The sequence below is a fragment of the Meleagris gallopavo genome, chromosome 10 (assembly GCF_905368555.1).
Source record: "Meleagris gallopavo chromosome 10, MGAL_WU_HG_1.1, whole genome shotgun sequence".
Taxonomy (NCBI): domain Eukaryota; kingdom Metazoa; phylum Chordata; class Aves; order Galliformes; family Phasianidae; genus Meleagris; species Meleagris gallopavo.
The window spans coordinates 3,982,532-4,001,092 of NC_139413.1; the positions used below are offsets into that span (position 1 = coordinate 3,982,532).

Below are 18,561 nucleotides of genomic sequence, written 5' to 3' on the forward strand. Positions count from 1 at the left end.
TTTCCTTCCAGATCCGTTCTTTAGAAAGGGAGATCTAAAGTTAAGCGTGTAAATAACTGTCTGCAAGCACTCATGCTCTGTATTTTATACAGAAGTTGTTGACTGGATGTTCCCCCACTCTTTTTTCTTGCAGGTTTGGTAACAAGGAAGAGTACATGGCTTTCATGAATGACTTTCTGGAACATGAGTGGGGGGGAATGAAGCGATTTCTCCTGGAGATCTCTAATCCAGATACCATCTCAAACATGCCTGGATTTGAGGGCTATATCGACCTGGGCAGAGAGCTCTCAGTTTTGCATTCCCTCTTATGGGAGGTTGTGTCCCAGCTTGATAAGGTAAAGCAGGCTGGAGGCCTGGGAGGGTGAATCCGGCGATTGTATCATAGCAACTGTAAACACTGGGAAACATCAAGGGAGCAGCTGAAGTCTGCACTGGGGATAACTTATTCAACAGCTTCAGAAAGGAATGTGTGATAGCGGTATTTCACAACTGTTCTTTCTCTGATTCTTCATCAGTGAAGTGGTTGGCTCCTGCAGTAGTGCAAACATTTTGCAGAGCCTGAAGTAAGGCTGGATGTTAAAAGTGGAGAAGGCAGCACTTAAAAATGGGCCTGGAATTCTCTGAGCAGCCAGGTTCCTCATAAGTGATCTGGGAAAAAGGGAGGGAGGAGGGTGTATGGGCAGAAAGTGAAAATCTTGTAGCCCTTGTCGATGCTCCTCTGGTGCAGGAGTGTGCTGGCCAGGCAGAACCGTTCATGTTCAACTCCTGATCCAAAGCCAGCTGAGATGGTCTCATTTCTGCAGTCTTCAGATTAGGTTTTAGTAGGTAAGAGGATGCCATGTAAAGAGCTGGTTCGACTCTCAGCTTTATCCTGTAACAAAGGCAAGGTGCTTTCTGCCTCTGCATCACGCTGGGGTCGGATGCCTTTTCCAGACTCCGTTCTGCTGATCACAACAGATGCTCATTGCCAACAGGAAGCATCGTTTCCATTTAACTGTAGAAAGAGAAGAGGCATTTGTTTGCTGCGTGGCTTTCCAGGATCCCAAATCATTAAAACCTTGATAACAAAGGTAGTTGATAAGGATCAGAAAAGCCAAGCTGTGCTTCATTTTCTTTTTTTTTTTTTCCATGGAACTATTCCATGTTTTAACTTCAGAGGTGCATTATTTTGCCCATATTCCATTTATATCATTCTGTTTCTTCTGAAACTGGAGAGGTGAGGTGAGTTGCAGTGCACTCTTCCTGTTTTATTACCCTCAGGTTTGCCAAAACAGTGATTTGTTGTGTACCTCTTTCTTCACAGTACATTCTTTAAAGGAAAAATGAAAAAATCTGAGCTTGTTGCATCAGAGTGAACAGAAATGTCCTTGTCTTGAAAAGACAATACGTATTAATAGTCATTTGCTAACAATTTATGGCTTTGTTTGCCCCTTCAGTTCATACATACACACAGCGTACGTTCAGAATGTCGCGGGCAGTTAAGGTCTGCTCTAAAGGCAGCTCAGCAGCCTTAGGAAAACAAGGAAAGGGAGCACTCAGAAGCATCATTTCCTCCATTTCTCTAGGCTGTGGTGAACTTGTGAGTGCCAGTCGGGTGTCAGGTCAAGAGAAACCCAGCTCCAGTCTTTAGAAATGCAAATGGATCCTTGCATTCAGTTCCTGTGAGCTGCTCTTGCAATGCAGATGGTGTAAATGCAGAGGAGAGGCACACCTGGCTGGGCCACCAAAGCAGATCTGCTTTGCTCTTTCTGTGGGTTGGATGCACAGATCTGTCCTAACAGTGGTTTGCTAAAAGAAGAATCAAGGGTATAAAGTTATGTTGCAGTGCTGCTTTACTGCAGGTAACGACTGGGAAACGATGAGAGAAGTCAGCTCTGAGATTTTAATAGACACAGAAGTAGTGCTGGGTGTTAGTGTCTGTAAAGATACCTCTCCTTGGAGTCAAGCTGACTGAATATCTGCCTGCAGGAAAAATACGGATGTCTTTGAAGGGAGCGGTTCTTGTGGCAGGGCTTTACCTAATGATAAACCTCCAGCATTTCCCCTTCTTCCTTCAGAGCCACGAGCCTGAAGATGCCCTACGGGTGATATAGCCAGTGACCCAAAGGGAAAGAGAGGCAGGCTGAATGAGCAGCCTTCCAGGGTCGGCTGCCCTCCCCTAGGCCCAGCCAGCACTGAGCAAAGGGTGTCTACACCTTTAATCCCAGGCTGATGTGATAATGTGGGGATGAGGATCGCTGATGTTTTCATGAAGTTACTCTTAAGTAGGGAAGAACGCCTTAGTTTTTGATAACAAGTTGCTACGGTACTTGGCATCAGTGCAGGATGCCAAAAGGCAAATGAAAACTTTCCCTTTTCCCATCTCCCCCAACCCTTGCAGTCCTGCCATGATCCCCGTGAATGCCGCACACCCCTTTGTCTGTTGGCATGCATTTCCTTCACCACATGACACCTTTTGCCTGGAAAGTTCCCCCACCAGCTGAATCTGTAGTCTGCAAATGCCCTTAATAGATACCATAGTTTTCACTTTGACCTCACCCAGCCTGGACTTAGTTTGCTTTGCATGAGAGTTTTGCATTGGAATGGCCATAGTTCTGTTTTGTTGAGCATGATTATTTTTTTTTAATTATTTTTTTTTTATTTTTGGAGGTCAATCCTAATTTCTTTTCTATTTCCTTTTCTTTCCTCAATGTCTGCTGCACCCCGTTTCGTCTCCTCCATCCATCTCGTCGCCGTGGTCACCCTGCTCCGTAACACTGCCTTACGGTCCTGGCACACCCGCACACAACCACCCACCTTCCTTCCTTCCACCTCCACCCCTCCGCCTCTGTGCATCGTTATCAAAAACTGGCGGATGTCGCGGTGCTTGTTGTCCAATTAGGGTGAAAATTCCTTCCTACAGGCGACCGTGGCAAAACTGGGACCTCTTCCTCGTATTCTTGCTGACATCACCAAATCAATGACCAACCCTACGCCAATACAGCAGCAGCTGAGGCGTTTCACTGAGCACAGCTCTAGTCCAAACGTCAGTGGCAGTCTCTCCTCAGGGCTTCAGAAGATATTCGAGGACCCCACTGATGGGTATGTAACAGCCAGAGCCCGAGGGGAGACTGGGGGCACGGGGAGCTGATAGGGACCGGCCCGCAGTACATCTGTGGGAGCTTCACACAGCTCCTGTTGGGTTCTGAGCTGTGCAAAGCTTTGGTGCGGGGTTAAAGGGGAACGGGAACCTCTCTGAAGTCTTGCTGGAAAGGGAGGTGTGTAAGGGGGGGATTTGGTGGGAATGGTTTGTGTTCCACCTGTGAGAAATAAAGATGAAGTGCTCTTGAATCGAGCTTAATTTTCAAAGATGCAAGTGGTAATTAAGGAAGGCTGTGTTCTGACTTGAACACGGAGAGCTCATAAAAGGAAATCCAGTTCCTTGAAGCTTTTGGAGTGCAGGGGAGGTTTGAATGAGGTAAAGAGGTTTCTCTGGGACAGATCTCTGAGGGTCGTGGCTGCTTTAAAAATTAACCAAACTCCTTTCCGCTCCACAGTGACTTGCATAAACTGAAGTCTCCAACCCAGGAAAACATAGATGGATATTTCAGGGGCAAGACCTTGCTGTTGGTTCAGCAGGCATCCACCCAGAGCATGACTTACTCAGATAAGGACGAAAGGGAGAGCATCTTGCCCAACGGACGTAGCATCTCCCTCATGGACCTGCAGGATCCCCACACGGCTCACAGCGACCACGCTTCCATGATGCACGACGTGCCTTTGCGCTTGGCCGGCAGCCAGCTCTCCATCACCCAAGTGGCAAACATCAAGCAGCTGTGGGAGACTCAGAGCACGCCCCAAAGCGCTCCCCAGGTGAGGAGGCCGCTGCACCCAGCTTTGAACCAGCAGGGCAGCCTCCAGCCTCTGTCATTCCAGAACCCTGTGTACCACCTCAACAACCCGCCCGCGCCGATGCCCAAGGCCTCCGTGGACTCCAGCCTGGAGAACCTGAGCACTGCCAGCTCCCGGAGCCGAAGCAACAGCGAAGACTTCAAGCTCAGCGGGCCCAGCAACAGCAGCATGGAGGACTTCACCAAGCGCAGCACGCAGAGCGAGGACTTCTCTAGGCGGCACACGGTCCCAGATAAGCACGTCCCCATCGCCTTGCCCCGCCAGAACAGCAGCAGCCAGGCGCAGATCCGCAAAATGGACCAAGCTGGGTTAGGGGCCAGGGCCAAAGCGCCGCAGTCGCTGCCGCACAGCGCGTCCCTGCGCAGCACGGGCAGCATGTCGGCCGTGTCGGGGGCTGTGGTGACTGAGCCCGTCCAGAACGGCAGCCGCTCCCGGCAGCAGTCCTCGTCCTCTAGGGAGAGCCCTGTCCCCAAGGTGAGGGCCATTCAGAGGCAGCAAACGCAGCAGGTAAGGAAAGTCCCTGCCCAGGCTTTTTGTGCTCTGGTATTCAACTGATCACTGCATTGACCATCAAAGCTTTTTGGTGCGGCACTGCTGCCCAGAGCTGTGGGTGCCTCGTCCCCGGAGGTGCCCCAGGCCATGGATGGGCCCTGGGCAGCAGCCTGAGCTGGGCAGCAGCCAGCCCACAGGGTGATCTTTGAGGTCCCTTCCAACCTAAGCTATTCTGTGATCTAAATTAGCTGAATCATACTGGCTGACAGTGGCACTTAGCCTTGCTACTGGCCACAAATTGCCGACTTGTTACCATTACAAACCCGGCAGACCTAGTCTACCTATTATTCTGGATGCTTTTGTAGAGAAGCTTAACAAAAATGTTTTTCGTTTACTAAGGCAGCAGCACGCCTGCTGAAAGAAACAGAACTTGAACATTTCCCCACATAATAAAGTAGCAGAAGCTTTGTTCTAAGTCGTAGTTCAGATTGCCAGGGGTGAATTTATTTGCCCTGTGGTGCAAATTTAAAAGCGTAGCTACCTAAAAACAGAGGAATAAACAAAGACTAAATTTCCTGGAATAAAGTGCTGCCAAAATAATAAATAATTAGAGGTGTCTTAAGTGTGGAGAGACCTGCATTTCACCATGATGCACCAACCTACCACTGGCCCAAATAAATAGTGCTTTTTCATTAATCATCCCAAACTGTGAGTAATGCAAACACTTTCTGGAAAGGAGTGTTTTCGTGTACCAATTCCTAATGCGTTTTATCAGTTGCTGGTAGGCAGCTGTAAATCAGGATTTTCCTGGCAGAAAGCCGGCATTCCCTTAACCTTAAAAAAATATCCTGTTGTGATTTGCTGTGAATGAAAAGTATTTGCTAAATCAGTGCAATGTTAAAGAGAAAAAGAAGTATCTAAATGCTTGACGCTACAGGGAGTGTAGGAAGTGTCTTGACTGTGGGTCAGAGGGAAGGTGGTTGGTTTCAGGAACGTCCTATAGCTATGGCTAGGCAGGGAGAGGCTCTCCAAGGCAACACCTGTGCTGCTCCTTGGGTTGAGTGTATTCTTCTGTGGTCACTGCAGGAGTAAACACGTGGGGCTTTGATTTACCTGACCTGCTTTCGAAGGACGTTTAAATGTCCCACAAGACCTTCTGTGAAGGATGCTGCTCTGCACATAGGCACAAGGGAGGAGTTCAGCTCCAGAAAGTCACAGTCACTGAGGCTGCACTGTGCTGCCCATGCAGCTACATCCCTGCAGGAGCAGAAGCACTGCTGCAGGCATGGTTGTGCAGGGGAAGCTTTGGGCTTGTAAGGCAAAGCTGGCAGAGGAACTTTGCTGCCAGCACAGGCTCCTGGAGGCTTTGCTGCTGTCCTGCTGGCGTAGCTGTCTTGGCAAACTCCCCTGAATGGTGCAGTTTAAAGGAAGGCAGTCTAACTGCTGCTTGGGAAGCAAGAGCAACCAGGGCTCCAGAGCTGAGGTACGAGATCAGCAGCACTGAATCACAAAGCAAAGGCTGCCATGCCAAGTTGCTCGTACCAGAAACGTAATTACTCACTGTTTGAAGTGCTTGCGTTTGCGTCATTTTGAGTGCCTGTTTCACATTCAGGCATGGATGGGGTGACAGGTTAAGTACATTGAGTACAACTGAGCCTAGTGCAGAGACGGTAGGAAATGTGCAGGCCAGGAATGACTTCCCTCTGTCCTAAATAAATCCATTACCTGTCCTTGTTTAGCATCAAAGTGGTGTGTCTGCAGGTATCTGTGTGCTCCATGGCTGCATCAATACCTGCAGCTATGCCTGGCTTCAGGGCGGGCTCCTCCCCATCCCTTGGAGCAACGTGCATCTGTTTATTCTTCCACTCTCCTTCCCATGCTAATTGTTGGCACTGGGTGCACGGCAGTACTTGCTCCTACTTTAGAGAAATCAATTTGTTCTTTCCTTCCCCACACCCCTGCGAAGTGCCTTGAAGTGTGCCAAAATGAGAGGCCAACTTTTTTTTTTTTTTAATGCAAATTCCACTGCATCCTTTTAATTGCAAATCGTGTTGTGGAATTCTGTTCTTATTTAATTTAAGAAAGAGCAAAAAGAGACGTTGGGCATGTTCTTTCCAGGCATAGCTTTGTGGGCGTTATAATTATTAGACTCTGTTCTCCACAAGTCCCATTTGTTTCTGAATGCAGAGCGAGGCCCTTTGTTTGCTGGGAGAGGTCAGCTTTTGCCTTCCATTTCCATTTAGTAGGTAGGTGGGAACAGAAATGTCAGCGTGTTCCTCTGGGAGGGAGCAAGGAGGGGAATTGGTTCCTAGCAGGCATTTCTTTTTTTCTCCTGTAAATCATAAACCTTTAGCATCTCAAGTGCTCGCCATCCTCCTGCTCTTCATAAGCTCTCAGAATGTGGCTGCTGGAAGCACACAGCTCCTCGCTGAGACATTGACCTCTAAATGGCCACACCACAGAGCAGCCCTCACTTTGTGCAACTGGAGGCGGCCTGCTTGGGCACGAAGTGAAGCCACGGATGGGGAAAAACTTGGTCTATCACATTTCTCAAAACCCAGAGACAGTGTTGCTCTTTCAGGGGTAGTTATGCTAATTTCTGGGCTTATAAACTTGTCTTTGTCCGTGAGAACTGCATGGAATTTTGACTGAGCTTCCCCCGGCCGGATGGAGAGTTTGGGGTTTCTTTTTGCAGCTTCCTTTCCAGGTTCCCTTAGAGAGTTCTCCTGGTAAGCACTGCTGGCCCTGGGTCCCTTTCATGGCTGTGGCTGGGTGCGATGCTGCAATAACCCTCGGAAATCTGATAGGCATCCCCATGTTAATGGCACACCTCTCGGCACTTCTGAGTACCACCACGCTGTCTCCCAGCCAAATTTCTGCCTGCAGCTCTGCCGCCCTTCACCAGCCCCTGCCTGTCTGACCTGAGCCAGCTGCACACGGGGTTCATTGCTCTATTTTCTGCAAGAGGGAAACCTCACATTGAGAAGATCCTATTGAAAGTCTAGCAAAGGGGGGAAACGGATGTGAATGGGATCTGGAAATGAGATTTTTTCCAGAGAAGCTCAACTAGACAAAGAGGAATATTTTTTCTCAAGGGTGTTGGTTTTAGAGAGATTTCAGGGAGGATGAAGTATTTCTGCAAGAGAAGTTTTGGAGCTGTGGAGACTGACAGATCCATGGGTGTTTTTCTCCTCCAAATAAACTATGTTAGAGCTGATTTGGGTGTGATTTCTTTGGAAAAAATGCTTACAGGTGTCTCTGCTGCAGGTCCAGTCGCCTGTGGACTCGGCCACGATGTCACCAGTGGAAAGGACAGCAGCGTGGGTCCTCAATAACGGGCAGTACGAGGAAGTCGAGGAGGACACAGAGCAGAACCCAGATGAAGCCAAGCATGCCGAGAAGGTACTTTTCATTCTGTATGGGCGGATGCAAGGGCTGCCAGCAGGTCCTGCCCATCCCAGAGCCGGGTGCAGAGCAGCTGACAGTTGCAGCCATGCCAGTCATACCTTCAGAACAACCAGGCTGAGTGGGCACGGCTTCGTGCTGCACATGCTGTCACACTCTGAGGCACGGTGCCATGCTGTGGATGAGCACACTTCCAGGCTGCAACATATCAGGTCGCTGCACGTGGACATAGCTCAGGGCTCACAGATTACAGGCTGGTATTCAGCGTTTGCTTGCATCATGAGTCACACTGCGTAAGTGCAGTAGATCTTGCTGAAGTTATTATTTTGATGACAACATCAGAGCTGCGTTATACTGCTGGTTTTTTATGCTTGCGAAGTCTTTTAGTCATTGTGACATTCCATTTGAAAAAGAAACAACAACGTGATTGTTAATCCCAACTGAGTGCAGTTCAGGATTTGCAAAGTGATTGTGCAAGTCTCGGTTAAGAGCACTCCTCCAGTAGATTCAGATTCACCAGCATTCACATTTTGTCCTGGGCTCCTCCTGAGGTGGACACCTGTCAATGAGATGGCACAGTATTTCTGTACCAATGCAGAAATGGTTATCCAATATGAAGTGGAAGGACAAAACTTCAGCCTTGTGAGCAATATGTGTTGCCTTAGCCTGGAACAAGCGGTTCATGCCTTCATCCTGAGGAATGCGCTGTTGGGGTGCTGCAGCAGCCCAGTGTTTGATATTTCTGCTGTTAGCAGCATCTGTCTGGGAACTCCTTGGGTCTGGAGTGACTGGGGATGTTACCAGCCCAGACTGAGGAGCCACGTCAGAGCCATCTGATGCTTAGTTTGTGCATGACGTCCTGCAGAGTGGCAATAGCATAATGCTGAATGGGAGCTTCCACGCTCCTTTGTCAGTGGTTGGCCACAGCTGTTTGCTTGTCATTTACTTCCATGGCTGTGTTCTTAATGAAAAAAGCATCGGCCCTAAACAGCAGCAGAAAAGTATAACAGTCTGATCTCTTCCTTTCCCCTTTTTCGCTGATTCTTCCCTTCTTTCTGCCTGCCTGCAGTACGAACAAGAGATAGCAAAGCTGAAGGAGCGCTTGAAAGTGTCGAGCCGCCGGCTGGAGGAGTACGAGCGGCGGCTCCTGGTGCAGGAGCAGCAAATGCAGAAGCTGCTGATGGAGTACAAGTCCAGGCTGGAGGACAGCGAGGAGAGACTGCGCAGGCAACAGGAGGAGAAGGACAGCCAGATGAAAAGCATTATCAGCAGGTGAGGCTTGGGAGAGTTTGGAACTGTGTAGGGCAAGAAGCTCCCCTGTGCCTTATGCTCTCTCTGACACTAAGGAAGGAGAGCTGCATGGGCAGTTTGACAGCTCTGGAGTGGTACTGCCCTGCCTTGGAAGTGAAAAAAACTGAGATATGGATATGGAAACTCGCCTCAGGTTGCCAAGAGAGTAGAGGAATAGATTCAGGAATTTGTAATGCTAGTCTCTGCTGTACTTAGAACTGGTCTGTTTGCTTTGTTTGGAATCAATACTGAGGCTATATTCTCCAGAACAGTTGTGGTTTTGGCTGTGTCCATTTTGTAGGTACCAGGGTTAGCCAGTTGGGAGCATGAGATGAGTAAGTAACCTTCCTAGAGTGCAGCAGAATTCTCTTCCTGCAGACCAGGACAATCAGAGAAGTCAAACCAAGAGGCCAGAGTACCTCAAACACTCTGGAATAATGCTGAACTGTCCTAATTTATAATTCTTTTTGTGCGTCAGGCTCATGGCAGTTGAAGAGGAACTGAAGAAAGATCATGCAGAGATGCAAGCTGTCATTGATGCAAAGCAGAAAATTATTGATGCACAGGTAAGGAGCTCAGGATCCCCAAGGGCTAAGTGTTTTGTGCATAGAACCCATTATTTTCTCCTATCGTCTTGCCCCGATGTTGTTATCTAGCTCCCAAGCCAATGTTGGCTCATGGTGTTGCACATGTGACCTACTGCCTTCTAGGAGAGTTGTGTTTTTTAATTAATGCAGACTGCACTGTCTGACTCTGGCTTTTGAGAAAGCCTGGCAACAAATCACAGGACTGACTGCTTCTCCAAAATCTTTCCTGTTTTTATGAGATCCCAGGGGGGCAAAGGAATAGTGGTGCATTGTGTAGACATCGTTCCAAGTGTGGGCCTGGGAACTCTGGAGAAGCTGTGCTTCATACCAGCATAGTTGGATTGCCATGTGCATGCATCTCAGCTATGCGAGCTAAAAGCACGGCTTTGAACGTTCCTGTGAAGACAAGAGAATGCTTGCCATGGAGCATTGCCCAACGTAACCCCATATGTGGCATTTCACCCCATCCGACTGTCTGCGTCAGTCTTGGAGAAATGCCCCCTCTGCCACAAACTGCAGTGCTTGTCTCAGTTGCCACGAGTTAGCTTTGGGACCTCGTGGGCAGTGCATGTGGGTGTATCGTGTGGGATCATTTCAGCTTTTCTTCGGTGTCTGTGCTGATCCCAGAGAGCAAAGCCTGTCCTGTCCAACAGAGCCCGAGACTGGTTTGGTATCTGCCTGCCACGCTGTGTTTGGAGGATGTCTTTCCTGCTCCTGGGTTTTTCAGTAGTCTCAACTATAAACTTTATGAATAGATAATCTTTCAAAGTTACCTTGTTTCAGGAATAACCCCAATTAATTGTTCCAGGATGTTGTTTCCCTCAGTTGAACGCTGTTAAAGCTAGATTCAGAACAGGTCCACCAGAGGAGCCCACGTGTTTTCTGAGTGGCATAGCAATCCATCTAAGTCACATCTGGAAGATTTTTTCATAGCCTGTGATTCCCTTGGTACGGGGATCTAGCAGGGACTAGATGAGAAGAGTTCTTTACCACGTGTAGTTTGTGGAGTGGAGTTGGAACCTGGCTCATCACATCTGTTTGAAGAGAGGTTGCTGCAAGTAAACCTGGGTTTCTCGTGCTTAATGACATGACTACAAGATGCCTTTCAGGATTTAGCTCTTTAGTGTTCAGATGCAGCACCCAACACAACCCAGAGCACAAGGGCAGCCCTGTCCTCAGCACTGTTCACACCAGCTCTGGGCAGTGCCTGCTGTGGACAGCAGTGCCAGAGGCCCTCCAGGCTGACTGAGAGCCCCCACTGAGCAGAGGTCTGGCAGCACTCTCCTTGGAGCTGCAGAGGGTACTAGCCCAGTTGCTATTGCAAGTGACATCTTCGCTGTGTTGAATTACAGGTCATTAATGGGAATGAGATAATTCAAACAGGCAAGTAAACCCAATCAGTTCTCTAGCTGAGCAGCACCCAGTCCTGGCCCAGTGCACTGACCTCCTACCCATTCCAGCTCCTCCCACTCCCTGTGCCCAATTCCTGCGTGTTAGATGTGTTGGATAGGTTGTGTTTTCCTTCCAGTGAGGAGATGCCTTTACTCACTGAGCTCATTTTCCAAACGTAGGTTGCCTGCAGACTGGTACAGAGCACTCACCAGTGCCAGAAAATCACCAGCCTTTCACTTTTAACAATCTGTAAAGACACTCCTGAGAAAGAAATTTTAATTTTAAAGTACATATTCCAAGTGCTTACTGGAATAATATATATATTGGAAATTTAGTCCAAGGAGGAGGAGCTTTCACTTGCTGAAGAGCACATTTCTGCAAAGGCAGTTGTTTTTTTCACAGGATTTATTTTGGCACGGGGGAAGGTTAAGGCCCTCATCTCCTCCATGGCCAGTGCTCCCAGCTCAGGGGAAGCAGCAGGGTGCTGGGTGGGCTGCAGCCTGCCTTCCTGTTTATTGACTTCTGCCTCCTCCATTTGCTCTGCAGTACAGAGATTGGTCTCTCCAGGGCTGCAGTGTAAGCAGTAGTTACGTTCTGCTTTGTTTTTGCACCCAACCATTTGCCCCTGTGGGAAGGCCCCTTGAGAAAAGCAGGCACGATTACAGCAGTACCACGCAGCCACTGTGCTGGGATGAAGATCTCCAGGGGCTGTCTGTAGCACCTACATCTCCTCAGCAGTTTGCCTGAACTGTCCCTTAATGTTTGTGCCTCCTGTACATCGTTTTCCTTCCATTTTGTTTCTCAATGGGCTGGACAGAGAAGAGTTCCTACGTGCTACTTTTTTCATTCAAGTAAGTTAGTCATTTTTCCTTCTCAGAGTGAAAAACACAGTCAGCTGGTAGCACGGACAGCGTGTGGGCCTGCTGCCATTTCTGCTGCTGCTCTGTGTGGCTGCATTTTTTAATTTATTTTTTAGAGAAGATGAAAACTGCCATTTCTAATTGCGCCAGCAGCTCTTTAGCTTGACCCTTTAGTGCTGTATCCCACTGCATCTAATCTAGTTGTTATGAGGCTGGGTTTTGCTGATGGGTTTTTAGGGTTTCTTATGATAAATTCAGTATATGTCCATTAGCTCTGTGACTCCTCTTGCTAAAAGCGGAGGCTGGAAGAACCAAAACTGGGATGTGGGAACCCAGGATTGAGTAGAGCCCGGGAGCAGCTCCGAGCTGGAATGGGTCTAGGAGCAGTGTGTGTTCAGTGTTTGTTCTTTGTGTTCTGTCCATGGCATCTCCCCCTCCACCCACACTGCCCTCTTTCTCCTTCACCTCGAGTAACCCCTTAGTTGTAGCTTTTGGCTGCTTCTCTGTGTTGCTATTGCACCCTCACTCCTGCTGGTGACCGCAGGCTGCCGTCATTTGCTTTTTTTTTTTCCCATTTAATTTCAAACATACCATCGGTTTATTCTGAGCACACTCCATCCCAACTACAGAGACGATGGCCATTAGATACCACCTGCACTTTTCTCTGCCAGATGAAACCACCACTTTTATTTTCTGCTGCCTGTTTCTGTTTTTTCTAATGCATTAAAAGGCAATATTGGCTATTGTTATTAACGCCAGCACCCGTGCCCGCCTCCTCCCCCCTCCATGGCAAAACGCTGCATTTCCATCTGCCTCGGCTGGAGGCTGTCTGGAGAGATCTCACCACGTAACTCCGACTCACCATCACTTCCATCATGCCAAAGGCCAGGAGGGCCCGACGGGCACAGCCCACGAGGCCACGCCAGCCCAAGAAAACAGAAAGAGGCAGACATCCCATCATACCACAGAATGTTAGCTGAGCTGCCTCGGCCTAGAAATCATCCGGAGACGCTGTCTCGGCCCCAGGTCCTGGAAAAGGCCCGTAACGCAGGTTGTGGGGCAAAGGCTGTTTGTTTGTGAAGGAGCTCTGACGCTGTGGGCTGTTTGTTGCAGGAGAAGCGGATCGTGTCCCTGGACTCTGCCAACACGCGGCTGATGAGTGCCCTGACGCAGGTGAAGGAGCGCTACAGCATGCAAGTCCGCAATGGCATCTCCCCCACCAACCCCACCAAGCTTTCCATCACGGAGAATGGTGAATTCAAAAACAGCAGCTGCTAACTGGGCAGACGCTGCCAGCCATCTTCCCAGGAGAAGGGCAGGAGGGAGCGGACTCGAGAAACTCCACCGACGGCCCCTCTTCCCCGCCAGGTTTACATGTTGCTGCTAATAAAAAGAAAATAAGAAAGAACTCTGAACTCTGAGTGGGGCTTTAATTCCCCACTCGAGGCCAGGAGAATCGGGCTCCCGAGAACAAGTCCTTCTATATCACTGTGTAAATAGAGGGAGCTCTGGGTCATGTACAGAAAACGCCGATGTAATATACCAAAAGGAAGTGAATACTGTAGATTTTTTTTTAATTATTGCTATTTTTATTATTTTTTTTTTCCTCTTGTTGAAAGCACTGCAGTCCTTGGAGAAGGAAGAGGGGAGTGTGAGTGCATGTGTGTTGTGGGTGAGAGAGCTGAGCTGTGGGTTACATTAGATAGCAGCTGTATATATCAGGCTGACTGATGCAAGTGCATGAATGGAGTGAGATAGCAGTGAAATGAATTCTGTAACAAAACTCATCCTCTGATTTTATCCCTCTCTTCTCTAGTTGTCCTTTATCCGAATGCCAACTCAATAGCAAATGTTTTAGCAAGAAAATTGGCTCTTGCTGGCTCCTGTACCTGCTTTTGGTGGGGTTCCAGCTATAACCAAAATTCTGAACAAGGTAAAATCTAGGAGCAGTGATCTTGTCTCCTTGCATTTGCACAGTCAAGCTTCCCAGCAAACAGACAGAGGGAATCTGCAGTTTTCAAGGTAGGATTCTTTCTACCCCTGTTGTAACGCAGTTTGTATTTTCTGTTTTGGGAATTCACAGACCTGTAAATACTTTTTTTTTTTTTTTTTTTTTTTTTTTTTTTTTTTTTTAATTTCAATCCAGTCTTTACTTTGTGCACCATGCAGTGACACCCTGAGTTATTCCCTGCACTCCATCAGGAGCAGTCAGGTCAATGTTCTGAGGAAAGGGCTAACCAAAGGGCGCCCGTGCCCAGCCAGTAGAGTTCTGTTTTCCTAGCAGATCTCTTCAACTCTGTCCTGTTCACTTTCGCTGTTTCAGCCACCAGCTTAGCCAATTTAGTTCCAAGTAAAGGCAAGAGCTTCCATTTCCACTGAAATTTGCCTTTCTCTGGATATTTTTAAGGGTTTTGTTTTGAAGTTCTTTACACTCTTATTTTTCTTAAGGAATTCTGACTTAGCTTTCATCTCTAATTATTTTCAGTTGCATTTCATTGAAGCGTATTTACAGGCTGTACGTCAGTGTGTGTATCATTACAAGTTCAAAGTGACCTTCTCGTGGCGGATTGTCAGCTGGTAAAAGAAGAAAAACAAATGTTACAGTATTCTCAGTTCTCATTATTTCATCATACGCCCCAATACTTAGTTTGAGGTCCACCTAAAAGACTGAAGTCAAGAGGTGTGTGACTCCTCGCTTCCACTTGTTGATACACATTTGTAGCCCCTAATCTCTAAAGGTTAAACACCTTTTTTCAACAGCAATCTTTGAATTAGATGGGGATGCTAATAACAGGTGTGATTCACCATTCAGACAAGTTATGGAAATTGGAAAAGTTGATGTTGGAACCCCACAAGGGTGCCCTGGGTTATGTCTAGCAAAAAGGAGCAAGACAATGAGATGAATGTTTCAGGTATCTGCCTGAAACTGTGTAGCCTGGGACAAGGAGGAGGTCAGAGCTGATTATCCTTCCTGGCCTCAGTTTATGATTCTCTAGAATGTAGAGGTTTTTAAGTCAGTTCCATAACTGCTTGAGATGGCCCGTGTTGCCCATGAAGGACAACATGAAGGACTGGCAATACAGAGGCTTCAAATTCAGTGTCTCTTGTGGAGTTTGTTTGTTGTTTGCAAATAAATTAATCTCTGTGGGCAAACTTCAGTTTGTAACACAGAACGTTAACTGTTCTACCTTGGTTATGGTGAGTTGAGATGCTTAAGTTAAACACTGCCATACAAGTATGTTACATTTCTAACCATGGGTGCATAGAGACCACATCCCCTGCACTGTAGGAAGGAAAATGCTATCACTTACATCTGAAGGAGACCTGTCTGCAGTGAGTTGGGGTTTATCCTCAGTGCTCAGCTCTCTCCAATCAATGCCTCTCTCTGGCTGCCGAATGTGACTTGGTCCTACAGGCCCAACAGCATCCTTGTCTGCTTCTTGGTGCTCAGAAGTGATTTCTTTTCAGTACTTTCAGAATTGTCTTCCCTTTCTGGGTCACCACTGACTCTGATTTGATCCTCCAAGTGTGCCCTTCCGTTCTCTCTCCTTCCCTTCCTCCTCTATGCGTCACAGCCGTAGGCACTCTATCCAGTGTCTTGTGAGTAGCTCTTTTACAAGAGCAACCCCTTTTTTAGTTGAGTATTTGTGTGTGATTTGCATCTCCCCTTTGCTGTGTGTTGTAATTTCACAGCTGGTCCTGGGAAGTTTGTTCCCAAAAGTAGCCTTTGCAGGTGGGCATGTTTATTTGTCATTTAACTTGCAGTGCAGACCACAGGGATGCTCTGTGACTGAGACAGAAGAGCAAGAAGTGTGAATGCATTGACTAGAGCAAGGCAGAAGCAGGGTATGTCATTCTGACAGCATTTGTCTAACATGAATTTGAGAAATCCATTGCAGCAGAACTCCCCAGCCTTCCAGTCTTCCGTCAGCAATTGCTGCCTGAACTGCATGGTTCAGTGCTGTAGACTCCAAGCAGTCCACTTTGGTTTCTGCAGAAAAATGCAGTAGGGGCAAGGTTTTAGTCCTGGTTTCTATAGAAGGGAAATAATACCTGTTGATACATGAGCTATTTGGGGTGTATCATTCTGAATAATGTACCTTCTTGTGTGCATTTCTTAAACTTACGGACTGGCTATTCAATTCTATTTCCATTTCTACCCCAAAGTGCAAAATGTACTCCTCTAGCTCCTTGTACGGAGGAGAAGCTGCCTGTTGACCAGAAAGGAGTGAAGGTTGTGGACTCACAGTGCTGCAAGACTAAAATTGATGAGCTGCAATACAAAATGTTATGTTCCTGAGTTCTGCAGGCAGCTGTCTCTCCTAATTTGTCGCTAAGCAGCTTTCTAGAGAAATTTTAAGCTACTTTAAGCTGACAATATGTGAAAATGCCAGCTTCTGTTCTGTCCAGTCTGATAAAATTCAAGTGATACTGAACCACGTGGCAGCCAAAAAGCTCTGTCTCTTTTGGAACAAGAACCCCAGCTGGGCCCCATCTCATTTGTTCTGTGACTAACAGCCAGTGGGTCTCTCCAGCAATGAGTGAAAAGGTAAACAGTGGAAAAAATGTGATGATAAGCATTATAGACTGTGGTTCATACATCCAGCAAATTGATCAGGCTTAGCTAATGCTATTGAGAGCAACTGCTGCTGTCATTTAGAAACAGCTGAAGTAATAAAATGTAAAAAGCTGTCAGAGTAATACTCTTGCATTTCTAGGTGTGGGGCAGGAAAGTTCCCCATCTCAGCCCTTGTTGGCCATCACTCATTGCTGTTCTAGGACACTTCCCAGACCACGGAGCCACTCACAATGGAGCCAGCGCGGCCATGTCCTGTGAATGCCCGTTCTTTGCAGCTCAAGGAGTTCTCACCTTTTTGTAAGGGAAATAGGCAGATTTCACATCCAGAAGTACCAGTTGTGATATCCCTGGTGCGTTGGAAATGGGCAGCTACATGTCAAAGCGCAGATTCACACAGCTCCACTTCTTACAGCTTTCATTTGCAGTGGAATAAATCTAAGCAGGAGATCCAGAGCACCATGGAAAGGGATGTGTATGCTTTCTAGTTAGAGAATATGAAGGGTATCAGTCATAAATTCTGTATCCATCCATCAGAGAAATGGATTTTACTCTCTGTTCTTGCAGTTACTTTGGGTTGGCTTAGGCTTTTTTTTTTTCCACCATATATTAATTTCATGTTTTAATGCTTTCTTTAACCAGCAGCTTTTAACTTCATCTGCAAACTCAATGATTGAAGTCAGTCAGTTTTACAGCAGTGCCTGTGGAGTGTGCCAGCAGTGTCTGTGTGCTCAGATTGCCGTGTGTGTATGAATTCTGCTTGTGTTCTGTGTCGTTTTATGGAGAACAAGTCCTGTCCGAGTTGAACCATTAAGTGTAAATAATAATAAAATCTTGCATTAGCGTGGTCAGCCACAGCATCCAGCTGAGCATGACAGAGCAAAAGGGTTAAATTTAGGCTGATGCTCTTAGATGTTTCCTTCTCTACAGTCAGCTGGCTCCCAGGAGAGAGAGCTTATCATTGCAGGTCATGGCTGCCAGGAATCCTACCTGTAAAAATAGATTTTCTGTCTCAAGGGCCTTAATAAGAATGTTATTACACAGAACTGTTTTGCAATGATAGCTCTAAATAATTTATTTTTTATTTCGACAAAGTACACCTTAAGAAGTAATAAACTTGTTTTTTCAAGCCGTATTTTTATGCTAGTAGCACTGGACTGTTTGGTCTCTGAGATCCATTTCTGCATTTCATTGCCTGGGTTTGTTCTAAAGAAGATTTATTTTTGTTCTGTGAATAATTTTTGAAGGTTCTTGTAATATGTACAGATATAGATACATTTGAGGTCTTTTATTGATATTCCTACAAAGAATACAAATAAACTTTAACTTTAAACAGTTTGGACTCAGTAAACACGTGCTGCTTTCAAGTTCTGCTCTTCGTGTGCCACCCACTGCCAGGAAGCAGCTGGTGCTGCAGAGGGAAGAGCGACAGGCTGTGGAGACAGGGAGAATCGCTCTGCTTCTCTGGGGCACGGGGTTCTTGTGTGTAATAGGAAGCAATGAAAAGAGTTACCTGGAATTAATTAATGTGTTTCCGCCTCTCCGGCTGACAACATAAATGTGATCAGCCCTACTTCTTTTTTTGCTCAATTCCTGTTTTCCAGGCTGTCGTGCACCGGCCCAAAGCTGCGGGCATGCAGAGGAATGTTTAGTCACAGGTTCATGTCAGGTGCTGGATTTATCCTTTCATTTGTATGTGAAATTTTGTTATAGTAAAAGAAAAAAAGACCATCATTGAATGTAAAATCTGCAAATCTATTATTGCTAGTAATTTTTAATTTTTTTTTTTTTATTCTTATTTTTTTTAACATGCTGCTCTGTTTTTCCATAGCTTTGCAGCCTGCAAAACACGCACAGCCAACTTCCATCTGCTCCTGTCTACCTCCGCCCTGGTCCTGCACTTTGTTCTGTTTGAGTCCCCTACATGTTCTGCCTTGTTCTTGCTTAGGCTGTAAGTTTTTCATGCCAAGGGTTGTCTCCTGCGTGTTGGTACAGAACCCAAGCATGCTTCTGGGCATGAGGGCAGCACAAACAACAGCACTGAAGAAGATGCATCTGTAAATTCCCA

General features: G+C 47.0%; 1 protein-coding gene across 11 annotated transcripts in view; it reads left to right on the forward strand.

Annotated features, from left to right (window-relative positions):
- RASAL2 (RAS protein activator like 2) overlaps nt 1–17,828 on the forward strand; it is a 154,123-nt gene extending 136,295 nt beyond the window's left edge. For 6 of the 11 annotated variants that reach the window (XM_085232359.1, XM_085232362.1, XM_085232363.1 and 3 more), the window contains 8 exons: nt 134–335; nt 2,882–3,081; nt 3,537–4,398; nt 7,651–7,785; nt 8,858–9,060; nt 9,557–9,644; nt 11,018–11,048; nt 13,031–17,828. In XM_085232359.1, the coding sequence (XP_085088485.1) occupies nt 134–335; nt 2,882–3,081; nt 3,537–4,398; nt 7,651–7,785; nt 8,858–9,060; nt 9,557–9,644; nt 11,018–11,048; nt 13,031–13,173 (1,864 nt within the window). In that variant the 3' untranslated portion in view covers nt 13,174–17,828. The remainder of the gene's footprint in view (nt 1–133; nt 336–2,881; nt 3,082–3,536; nt 4,399–7,650; nt 7,786–8,857; nt 9,061–9,556; nt 9,645–11,017; nt 11,049–13,030) is intronic. The other 5 variants (XM_085232360.1, XM_085232356.1, XM_085232361.1 and 2 more) reach the window with 3 other exon arrangements.
- The last annotated feature ends 733 nt before the right edge of the window (nt 17,829–18,561 follow it).